Here is a 12,221-nt window from a genome sequence, read left to right as displayed (position 1 = left end):
ACAAAATTTTCGGGGCTTTTTCATGTTTATTTGGGTGAAGTCATAAGGTGCTAATAGCAGCATATCAGATAACAATTGTTGTTTATCACTGGCATGCTAATTGCGGAAGTTACCTAAGAAATGGTATCCATTTAAGAAATACGGCAACACATCATAATTTATATATAGCCGGTGTCTGTTTTATTTACGGCTTTAAAAAAGAAAGGGAACATACTCCGGGACTCCACAAGTCCAATTAAACATTTATTTCCAAACAGCCAAATACATTCCGGGTGCATCAAAATAAAAGGCATGCAAGGTCTTAGGCCCCATTCGCACAGACGAATCGTTCGGGTACACCTGTCAGTTTTTCAGGTGGACCTTCCATTGCTCTCTGTGGAGCAGCAGATGTTGATGGACATGTGTCCGTTGACACTTGCCGACATCCAATCCGATTCTGTCCTGTCTTATCTGACAACAGTTGGACAGGTGGTCTGTTTCCATCCGATAGCCCCATAGAGAACAGCAGGCTGAGTCCATGTCTGCTCTGCATTAGAAGAGCGGACACAGACCTGTCATCCGCCTGCTCAGCGAGGGATCAGCGGACAGATTACCCACTGAGTAGGCAGATCCACTGGCGGACTCTGCCAGTGTGAAATGGGTCTTGCAGTTTATTCTCTTTAGAAAGCAGCCACAGACTGAACTAAATGACAATCTCAATCAAACTTTCAGTTTAAAGTATAACTAAAGTTAAAACTTTTTTTTTAAGTTTTGGTTATAGTAGAGAGGGATAATCAGTTTAACACTTATTAGGTTTTTTTTCAGTATATGGTCATGAGGGGGAGGAGCCTATCGGCACGCACGTAGGACGGAGGGGGAGAGGGCTATCTCCTGCTGAATGGAGGCATCAGGGATTCTGACCGCTCCCGACCCACCTCCGGCCAGACTCTGGTCGCCTAAGCTCCCGGGGATGAGCGCGGGCGCGGCGAGCGGCGAACCCTGCTGACCCCCCCCCCACCCTCCCGGACGTCGCCCTCCACAGTCTGTAGCTACGATCTCGTGCAGCACCAACACTCGGAGGAACCCCGGACGCTTACAGCACACGGAGTCGGCACTGGAGAGCCCTGTCTCCTGCACGGGAACGCAGGTGAACAGCCATAGCGGTGACAGGAGAGACCTCCTTGCTAACCGCCAGTGCGGGGGGCCGGACACGGTCGGTAAACGTTACTAGGCGAACAGGTCCCGAGGGAGCGGACCCCAAGAGAGCGGCCAGGTCCATCTGAGCCAATCCATCTGGAGATGCTGATGCCCTGATGCCTGAGGGCTGGAAGCTAAGGAGACAAGAGAGCACACAGTCTAAAGACGAACGGGAAAAAGGAAAAAAACTTTTAAAAAAGGGACAGTCTACAAAACCGTGAGTCACAGAGGAGTAATCCCTCTTTCTATATCATACCTACTGTCATTTTACTGTTTATTAGAAGGACCTTTAAAGACTTCCTAGAGACATACAACAAAGTAGTATGGTAAAATATCAACGTCAGCACACCTGAGACTGATTCAGCTGCTCCCTGTTTAAACCAGCAACCTCTTATAAAGTGTTTCTTATTGGATTAATAGCCACAACAGTCTTTCAATACCCCAAACCAGCTTATGTTTTATTCTATACGGTTCCTCAGCAACCGTATACAGAGACTCATAAGAAGATCACAGGTATAAATAAAGACCTTGGGGCTATATATAAAATATTTAAAATGATTAACACTTTCTCTGTGAAATAATACCTGACATTACTCAAACACCTTGCTATGACATACAGCCTGAGTTTCTCCCCCGCTCTATTGTTTTTTCTCTCTCCCACTTCCCAAACATTTAAGGTCGAGATTCACCCGAGCCTGTATAAGAATCTGAGCAGGGAGGTGGGAGGCTGGAAGTGCCCCATGCCTCATACCTTTTATAGCCGTCTGTGAACATTGATTCAAAATAGAGGCTACCCGGCTTGTCTGTGTCTCCCTTTGGCTTGAAGGTAGACAAAATCTTTTCTGATTATCAATACGGCATACCTAATTCTGGAGCACCATCATAGGAGGTTGCGAGACTTTAAATAGGAACCGCGGAATAACTCTTTACATAATGAGGGGTAAATCCACAAGAGGAGGAGCCATTGCAAAATCACCAAGGGTATCCTCAAGCCCTAACACAATAAGGAAATTCATGACACAAGAAAATGCCATAGAAAAAACATCCCAGTGAAAACAACAAGGAACAGACAAGAGGAAAGCAGAGAAAAATCCAAAAGCTGAAGTAGCTAAAGCACCAATTAGTCCAGCAAATTCTGAATTAAGCATAAGGATTGAAAATGACGAGGAAGAAGAGGAAGAGCGGGGGGAAACAAAAGAGCACGCCCCCACAAAAGGTGAAATGCGAGAAATGTTCGCAGGATTGGAAAAATCTTTAAAAATCGAATTGGTTAAAATCCAAACCGACCTAGGACGGGTCCAGACGGATCTGGGACACGCCCTGGGACGGGTAGAAGAACTAGAAAAAAAACAAGAGGACCAAAGAAAAATAATACAGGGAATGAGAAAGGAAATAAATGAGACCAAGAAAAAAGCCAGAGATCTAGCTTACAAACTAGAGGATCAAGAGAATAGAGCTAGACGAAAAAATTTGAGGATCCGAGGCTTAAGAGATACAATACAGGAAGAAAATTTAGAAGAAAAACTTCAAAAAATCCTAAACCCAGTATTAGGTAGAAGGGAAGAAGACCAATTGCTGATCGATAGAGCCCATCGCATAAGAAAACCGACAGGAGCCCCAGCAGAATTACCTAGAGATGTGATAATCAGGTTTCAAAATTACACAGATAAAGCACAAATATGGGAAAACTTAAAGAAGAATAAATCATTATTAAATACAGTAAATACAGAAAATGACAAGATACAGATATTCACAGATCTGGCACCGGAAACACTGAGGAGGAGAAGAATTTTAAAACCCTTGACAGAAGAGATGCAAAAACAAGGAATCAGATATAATTGGGGGTTCCCAGCCAGTTTAATAGGAAAAAGAGATGGGCGATCAGCAAAACTCACTTTTCCAGAGGAAACTCAAGAATTTTGCAAAAAATTGGATATACAAGAACCAAACCTGCCTGGATGGTATGAAGGTGATAGGGAAGATGAACTAGGAAGAAACTCACAGACGGAAGAACAGCAATGGACATTAGCTAGAAAAAACAAAAGATAAAATACGCGGAACACTGCCCAAATAATGCAAACCGGGAGTGAACCCACCCCCTTTTTTCCCCCCCCCTTTTTTTTTTTTTTTTTTTCCTCCTGCTTTGCGGGGAGTGGCCTCTCTTACAGATGTGAACTGTGTGGGGGGACTGGGGGAGGGGGGGTCGGGGGGGTGGGGGGAGGAGGAAGGGAGAGGGAGGGGAAGGGAGGTAAGCTATACAAAGGAAGCAGGATAGCCCCCCCCCAAAGCCGGAACGTCCTTCCAATTGAGGAGGGAGGTACATCGTGCTAACCCACTAGAGCACCACCCCAAAGGAATGGGTATCAGGGAGAATGACCCAAAGAAACAACTAAATACCCTAAGATCAAAAATGGATCAGAAAAATATCAACATGAGACGGAAGGGGACGGAGGCGGGGGGGAGGGGAGGGGGGGGGGAGGGTGAGAGAGGGGGGGAAGGGTAGGGATAGTGAAACTCTCCATTGCCAAAAAAGAAAAGAAATTTTAAAAGCCTGCCAGACCAACAACATTGGTAGTATGCTGTTAGTAGAATTTAAATCGATCCGGTGCCCCCGTGTCCGAGGAGGAACTGGATCAAGTAGAAGGAAAAAAAATGAAAGATGAACAACTAAAAATAATAACGTACAATGTAAGAGGATTAAACTCCCATACAAAAAGGTATAAGATATTGGAAGAGCTGAGGAGAGAAGCAGCAAATATTGCTTTTCTACAGGAAACGCACATCTCTCTTCACTCGAATTTAAAACTTTTCTCTAAACACTTCCCTAAATGGTATTACGGAGACTCACCAATAGAACGCGCAAGAGGAGTAGCAATAGGAATAGCTGGAAATACAGAATTCTCCTTAGAAGAAATGAAAACAGACCCGAATGGTCGATACATTTTCCTCAAGGGACAAATAAGGGGGATGGAGCTGACATTGGCTAATATCTATAACCCAAACAAAAAACCAAGTGAATATCTGGGGAGAATCCTGTATGACCTAGAGAGTTTTAAAAAAGGCTATCTGATAATGGCAGGAGATATAAATTTTTGTTTAGATCCAAACGTCGATAGTACATCGGGAGTAAGGACGCTAGGAGACCAAAAACTGAGGAAAATAAGGGTAAAGTTACACCAGAGCCAATTAGTAGATGCATGGAGGGTTCAACATCCAAAAAAAAGAGACTATACTTACTACTCCTCAATACACTCGATGTACTCAAGACTGGATTACTTTTTTATTGACCACCGCCTGTTGGAATTTGTAGAAACTACAGAAATAGGTACAATCACACTGTCAGACCATGCCCCCCTAACCCTAACAATCAAGACACCGACACACCACAAAAGTATGGGAACATGGAGGTTAAATGAAGAACTAATTCTAGATGAAGAAATAGGAAACAGACTAGAAAAAGAACTAGAGCTATACTTTCAAAAGAATGATACGCCAGAAATATCATCCGCTACACTCTGGGAAGCACACAAAGCGTATATCCGAGGGATATTAATAGCCAGTGCCTCAAAAAAAAAGAAAGAGAGGTCCAATCAAATCAATACACTCATAAGAGAAATACATGATCTAGAACAAAAACATAAAAAAGAATTTAAAAAAGAAATAGAGAAAAACCTTATAATTAAAAGAGATGAATTAAAAGATCTATTGGAAGAAGAATCTAGAAATCACTTCAATAAGATAGCTAGATACAGATACAACTTTGGAAATAAACCAGGGAAATCCCTAGCAAGATTACTGAGGAAGAAAAAATCAAAAAATTATATAGAAAAAATTAAAAACAGTAAAAATGAAACAGTAAATCCAACTACAGAAATAGCTAAAGCGTTCCATGCCTTCTATAGTACGCTATATAACGTCCGGAAGAAAGAAACCTTAAAAACAAGGCAGGAAAGAATAATTAATATCCAAAAATATATTGAGGAAGCAAACCTGCCCAAGATCCCAGAAGATAAATTGGAACTTCTTGAAGCACCAATTACTGAAAGTGAAATAAGAGAAGCATTGAAAACCACTCAAAATGGAAGGAGTCCAGGTCCAGATGGATACACAATAAAGTACTATAAAAGATTTAAAGAAATATTAATACCAAAAATGATAGAATATCTGAATAAAATAGGGAAGGAAGAACTAAGAGAAGAATCTCTAATGGCATATATAACGGTCATACCGAAAGAAGGGAAAGATCAAACCCTATGCTCTAGTTATAGGCCAATCGCGTTGTTAAATACAGATACAAAATTATTTGCGAAAATTTTGGCAACGAGATTAAAAGATTTATTAAAAATGTGGATCCATCCGGACCAGACTGGATTCGTTCCAGGTCGAGAAGGTAAGGATAATGTTATACGCACCTTGCTACTTTTACAAAAAACAACAAAACATGAAGTCCCCTCCATCCTATTATCAATTGATGCCGAAAAGGCTTTTGATAGGGTGGACTGGGACTTCATGAAAGAAACCATAAAAAGTCTAGGGACCGGCCCCGCTCGTCACTTCCGGTGTAGGCGCGGCATCCCTGCACAGCTTCTGGGCATGCCCAGAAGCTGTTTAGGAGGGAATGCCGTGCCTGCACCGGAAGTGACGAGCGGGGCTGGTGCAGGCGCATTGACTCCTGGGAGCGATGACGTCTAGCTCCCAGGAGTCATCGCAAAACCAGAAGAGATGGCCCAAAATCGATTTTTTTCGATTTTGAAGCCAGAACTCCGCTTTAAGGGGGTATCTGCACATTTCAGATACTCACCCATCCAGCAGATCCAGCAATGTCACACTGAGATCCTCTCATGCCTAGCCACAGCTCTGTCCTGTGTTGCGATGTTCTTTCTGACATCATCAAGAGGCTGATGCTATCAAGAGATGTTATCAAGAAGCCTGCTGCCTCTTTCTATTTCAGCAGTGGGGCCTCCCGATTATTCACCTACAGTATAGGCCGGCTCCTTCTTTTCTGAATGGAAGGCTTTGCCTCCTGGGATATGTGATGTGCATATCCCATGAGGCACAGTGGGCAGTGTGCATGCCATTCACATAAAGCAACTGATGTGCATAGGGGGGCAGGGCCAAACATTTTTTGAAAAAAAAAAAAAGTAAAAAAAAAAAAAACAAGACAACGTGATACCTTCAGAGGATGGAAGGAGGTGTGGAGCGGAGGGAAGTAATGGAAGAGGTTAAAGGTCCACTTCAAAGATCTGCCCATCAAACACAAAAATTCTTCTAGTCTATTGTTTGATGGGGAAATTTTATATTTCCTTATTATTATTGGCTTGTCAATATCTAACAATGAATCCAAAACTTGGTTAAGGGGCCACTTAAGGACATAAGGATGGTTTTACCTTTGCTGACTTTATACTAATAGAATGTCATTATGAACTGACCAAATTACCTGAAAATGTAATATTGCTTTCAAGGGGGGTTAGTCAGATGTTACCAACTCGGCCTATATACAGTATACCACAGCTAAAATTTGGAATAGTCAGTCCTCTAACAGAACTGAGATAAGCATGTGTCTGCCCTAATCATCTGCCAAGCCAATAGAAAACGGGCAGAGACCCTTGGAAGAGCATCCATATTCTATGAATAGCTAAACATTCTTGTTACATTTTCTATTATTCAATTTTTATCTTTATTCTTTATCTGTCATTTCTTAATTAAATATTATATACAGTTTGATTTTAACCACAAGTGTGATCTCTCTTTGCGCAGCTCAAAAAACAAAATGTAAACTATCACGTAATCGTGATAAAACATTGTTATACACAGGTTTACTAGGAACCATTAACTAAGGGGAGGATTTACTAAAACTGCAGAGTACAAAATCTGGTGCAGCTTCGCATAGAAACCAATCAGTTTTCTTGGCATAGCTTAAATGAACAAGCAAAATTTAGAAGCTGATTGGCTACCATACACAGCTGCACCAGAATCCGAGTGCTCCAGTTTTAGTAAATCTCCCCTAATTTCCATAAATTGTGGAAAAAGGCCCACAAATGGCTTTGTGATTTTTGTCAGTTCAATCTCAAAATAGATATATTCATTTATCAGAGAAAAAACCTTACCATTGGTTCATTTCCATCAAATTGGGGTATGGGACATTGGGGATCTTCACCCCACTGAGTATAATTATTTTTGCATGATTCTGGTCGATGAACTTTAAGACTATCAATAGTCTGTCCTCGTACTATCCTCCTAAAATAAATAAATAAATACATAAATAAAATAATCGAACTCCATATATAGTTCACACTTCATAAACAAGTCAGCCTTATAATGTTGGATTTAAAAGAAGCATAATATTGGGAAAAATGTAATTAAATTACTTAGTAGAGAATAGACTTTTAGGTTTTGCTTCTGCTGGTGACATCCAAGCTCACTATTTCTCTTGGTGACTGTCACCTGATTATGAAGTGAAGGGAAACACAAACTTAAAGGAAATGTCCAGGCTGATTAAAAAATATTCATCATATCACTGCAAAACCAATTTTTCAAAGTTTTATCCTTTCATAAACTGTGAGCTCCTAATTTCTTGTTTGAGCTAACAACTCAAACTGTTTGATCAGCCCTGTCTAAGTTCTCTCTTATGGGCTACAAACACCACATATATGTTATGGAAGCAAGGGGAGAGGCAGGTGTTCAGTAGTCCAGCAAAAAAAGAACTAGAACAGGTGCTCACTGTATTTCTGGCAGATTACATGGTATTTTTCTGTACTTGAAGTATCTGTAAAAGGCATAAACATGGGGAAATGTGCATATATATATATATACACTGTATATATATATATACACACACACACAGTATCTCACATTTTTGTAAATATTTTGCATTGCACAAACATCCATGACGGACGTGCGCCTCACCTTTGGAACTTTGCTATATATATATATATATATATATATATATTGAACAAAATTATAAATGCAACACTTTTGTTTTTGCCCCCAGCTGAACTCAATGACTTTTTCTGTGTACACAAAAGGCCTATTTCTCTCAAATATTGTTCACAAATCTGTCTAAATCTGTGTTAGTGAGCACTTCTCCTTTGCAGAGATAATCCATCCACTACACAGGTGTGGCATATCAAGATGTTGATGAGACAGCATGATTATTGTTCAGGTGTGCCTTAGGCTGGCCACAATAAAAGGCCACTCTAAAATGTACAGTTTTATCACACAACACAATGCCACAGATGTCACAAGTTTTGAGGGAGCATGCAATTGGCATGCTGACTGCAGTAATGTCCACCAGTGATGAGCCGAACAACCCCCTGTTCGTTTCACACAAGAAAACCGTGAACAGGGGAAAAGTTTGTTCGAACAAACAAACTCCATTGAAGTCTATGGGACTCGAACGTCAAAAATCAAAAGCCCTCATTTTAAAGGCTTAAATGCAAGTTATTGCCCAACTAACGTGTATGCAGGTCTGGGTACTGACCTGGGGAACATGTACCAATGCAAATTTTTTTAAAAAAAATGATCATTTTTAAAGAAGCAGTGACTTACTGATTTTAATGAGGCTTAAAGTGAAACTATGAAAATGAAAAATTCCTTTAAATATCGTGCCTGGGGGGGGGGGGGGTCCCTTAACCGCTTCCCGACCACCCGCTGCAGATTTACTGCGGCAGGGTGGCTCTCCTGCGCGAACCGACGTAGGTCTATGTATGATGTATGTAGCCTGCTGCAGCAATACTGACATTTCTAAAGGAAAAAATGTCATATATAAATATACATACAAATTTCAAATCGCATGTACTTATCATACAGGTGCAGAAAAATTGGGCCTTTGCTGTTTGCTGGTACCTGAACAGCGCAACCCCTCACAGTTACTCTTGCTGGGCGCAGGAACGGGCCCTGCTGGCTGGTAAAAATTCCATACAAATTTGAAATTGCATGTATTTTTCATACAGGTGCAGAAAAATTGGGCCTTCGTTGTTCGTAGTGCCTCAACACTGAATCCCCTCCCAGTTACTCTTGCTGGGTGCAGGAACAGGCCCCGCTAGTAAAAATTCCATACAAATTTGAAATCGCATGTACTTGTCATAGAGGTGCAGAAAAATTGGGCCTTGGTTGATGGTGGTGCCTGAACACCGCAACCCCTCGCAGTTACTCTTGCTGAGCACAGGAACGTAAACTGCTGGTAAGAATTCCATACAAATTTGAAATCGCATGTACTTGTCATAGAGGTGCAGAAAAATTGGGCCTTGGGTGTTGGTGGTGTCTGAACACCGCATCCCTCGCAGTTACTCTTTCTGGGAGCAGGAACGGGCCCTGCTGGTAAAAATTCCATACGAATTTGAAATTGGCAAAGATCAAGTGTTGTATGTGTTCTAATCAGTGATCTAGTGGGGGCGCTGTGCTGTTATCTGACCTGGCCAAGGTTGAGTGTCGGCTATGCAAACCTGCTGGAGTGATGGGGACCTGGAAGGTTACTATCGGCAGGAACTGAAATTGGGCCTTTGGTGTTGGTGGTGCCTGAACACCGTAACCCCTCACAGTTACTCCTGCTGGGCACAGGAACTGGACCGGCTGGTAAAAATTCCATACAAATTTGAAAACGCATGTACTTGTCATACAGGTGCACAGAAAAATTGGGCTTTTGGTGTTGGTGGTGCCTGAACACCGTACCACTCACAGTTACTCTTGCTGGGTGCAGGAACGGGACCTGCTGGTAAGAATTCCATACAAATTTGAAAACATATGTACTTGTCATACAGGTGCAGAAAAATTGGGCCTTGGTTGATGGTGGTGCTTGAACACCGCAACCCCTCGCTGTTACTCTTGCTGGGCGCAGGAACAGAACCTGCTGGTAAGAATTCCATACAAGTTTGAAATCGCATGTACTTGTCATAGAGGTGCAGAAAAATTGGGCCTTGGGTGTTGGTGGTGCCTGAATACCGTAACCCCTCACAGTTACTCTTGCTGGGCCCAGAAACGGGAGCAGCTGGTAAAAATTCCATACAAATTTGAAAACACATGTACTTGTCATACAGGTGCACAGAAAAATTGGGCTTTTGGTTTGGTGGTGCCTGAACACCGTAACCCCTCACAATTACTCTTGCTGGGCGCAGGGCACAGGGACAGGGCCAGCTGCTAAAACTTACATACGAAATTTAAACTGTATGCACCTGTCATACAAGTGCAGACAAATTAGGCCTTGGGTGTTGGTGGTGACCTAAACCAAGAACATTGTAGGAAGCTAGCAGAATCAAGGTTGAGGAATAGGATAGGCAGCATTTGCAGTTTTCAAGGGATGGCAGACCCCTAGCAAATTCAACCAGTTACATCAGCATCAGGGGCTTGAGAGCTGCTGTTGATCCAGGACTGATTCATTTTGATAAAAATCAGCTGGTCAACAGAGTCTGTGGATAGACGCACTCTTTTGTCCATCAAAAAACCTCCAGCAGCACTGAATGTCTGTTCAGATAACACACTGGAAGCGGGACAGGCCAGTAGCTCCATTGCATATTGAGCAAATTCTGGCCAGGGGTCCATCCTCAAGACCCAGTATTCCAGTGGATGCTCATTTGGAAAGGTCTCCAAGTCTGCTCTTGCCCCTAGATACAGTATATACTGAACTTACTGACCGATACTCCATTGCCCTATATATATATATATATATATATATATATATATATACACATATATATATATATATGTAGAGATATATATATATATATATATATATATACAGTGGGTACGGAAAGTATTCAGACCCCCTTAAATTTTTCACTCTTTGTTATATTGCAGCCATTTGCTAAAATCATTTAAGTTCATTCTTCTTCCTTATGAATGTACACACAGCTCCCCATATTGATGGAAAAACACAGAATTGTTGACATTGTTGCAGATTTATTAAAAAAGAAAAACTGAAATATCACATGGTCCTAAGTATTCAGACCCTTTGCTGTGACACTTCTGATCATCCTTGAGATGGTTCTACACCTTCATTTGAGTCCAGCTGTGTTTGATTATACTGATTGGACTTGATTAGGAAAGCCACACACCTGTCTATATAAGACCTTCCAGATCACAATGCATGTCAGAGCAAATGAGAATCATGAGGTCAAAGGAACTGCCTGAAGAGCTCAGAGACAGGATTGTGGCAAGGCACAGATCTGGCCAAGGTTACAAAAAGATTTCTGCTGCACTTAAGGTTCCTAAGAGCACAGTGGCCTCCATAATCCTCAAATGGAAGACGTTTGGGACGACCAGAACCCTTCCTAGAGCTGGCCGTCCGGCCAAACTGAGCTATCGGGGGAGAAGAGCCTTGGTGACAGAGGTAAAGAAGAACCCAAAGATCACTGTGGCTGAGCTCCAGAGATGCAGTCAGGAGATGGGAGAAAGTTGTAGAAAGTCAACCATTACTGCAGCCCTCCACCAGTCGGGGCTTTATGGCAGAGTGGCCCGACGGAAGCCTCTCCTCAGTGTGAGACACATGAAAGCCCGCATGGAGTTTGCTAAAAAACACCTGAAGGACTCCAAGATGGTGAGAAATAAGATTCTCTGGTCTGATGAGACCAAAATAGAACTTTTTGGCCTTAATTCTAAGCGGTATCTGTGGAGAAAACCAGGCACTGCTCATCACCTGTCCAATACAGTCCCAACAGTGAAGCATGGTGGTGGCAGAAAAACCTTCTCCAGAGTGCTCTGGACCTCAGACTGGGCCGAAGGTTTACCTTCCAACAAGACAATGACCTTAAGCACACAGCTAAAATAACGAAGGAGTGGCTTCACAACAACTCCGTGACTGTTCTTGAATGGCCCAGCCAGAGCCCTGACTTAAACCCAATTGAGCATCTCTGGAGAGACCTAAAAATGGCTGTCCACCAACGTTTACCATCCAACCTGACAGAACTGGAGAGGATCTGCAAGGAGGAATGGCAGAGGATCCCCAAATCCAGGTGTGAAAGACTTGTTGCATCTTTCCCAAAAAGATTCCTGGCTGTATTAGATCAAAAGGGGGCTTCTACTAAATACTGAGCAAAGGGTCTGAATACTTA

At 42.2% G+C, this 12,221-nt stretch overlaps 1 protein-coding gene across 1 annotated transcript in view; it reads right to left on the bottom strand.

The window, feature by feature from the left end:
* The window catches only part of CYBB (cytochrome b-245 beta chain), a 46,251-nt gene that overhangs the window by 17,793 nt on the left and 16,237 nt on the right, over positions 1-12,221 (bottom strand). The window contains exon 8 of the mRNA XM_082246515.1: positions 7,284-7,413. Coding sequence (XP_082102641.1) covers positions 7,284-7,413 — 130 coding nt within the window. The remainder of the gene's footprint in view (positions 1-7,283; positions 7,414-12,221) is intronic.

Source organism: Pelophylax lessonae (genome assembly GCF_965119305.1).
Source record: "Pelophylax lessonae genome assembly, chromosome: 2".
Classification (NCBI taxonomy): Eukaryota; Metazoa; Chordata; class Amphibia; order Anura; family Ranidae; genus Pelophylax; species Pelophylax lessonae.
Note: the sequence above shows the minus strand (reverse complement) of the source record. Positions and strands in the feature narration are given on the sequence as shown.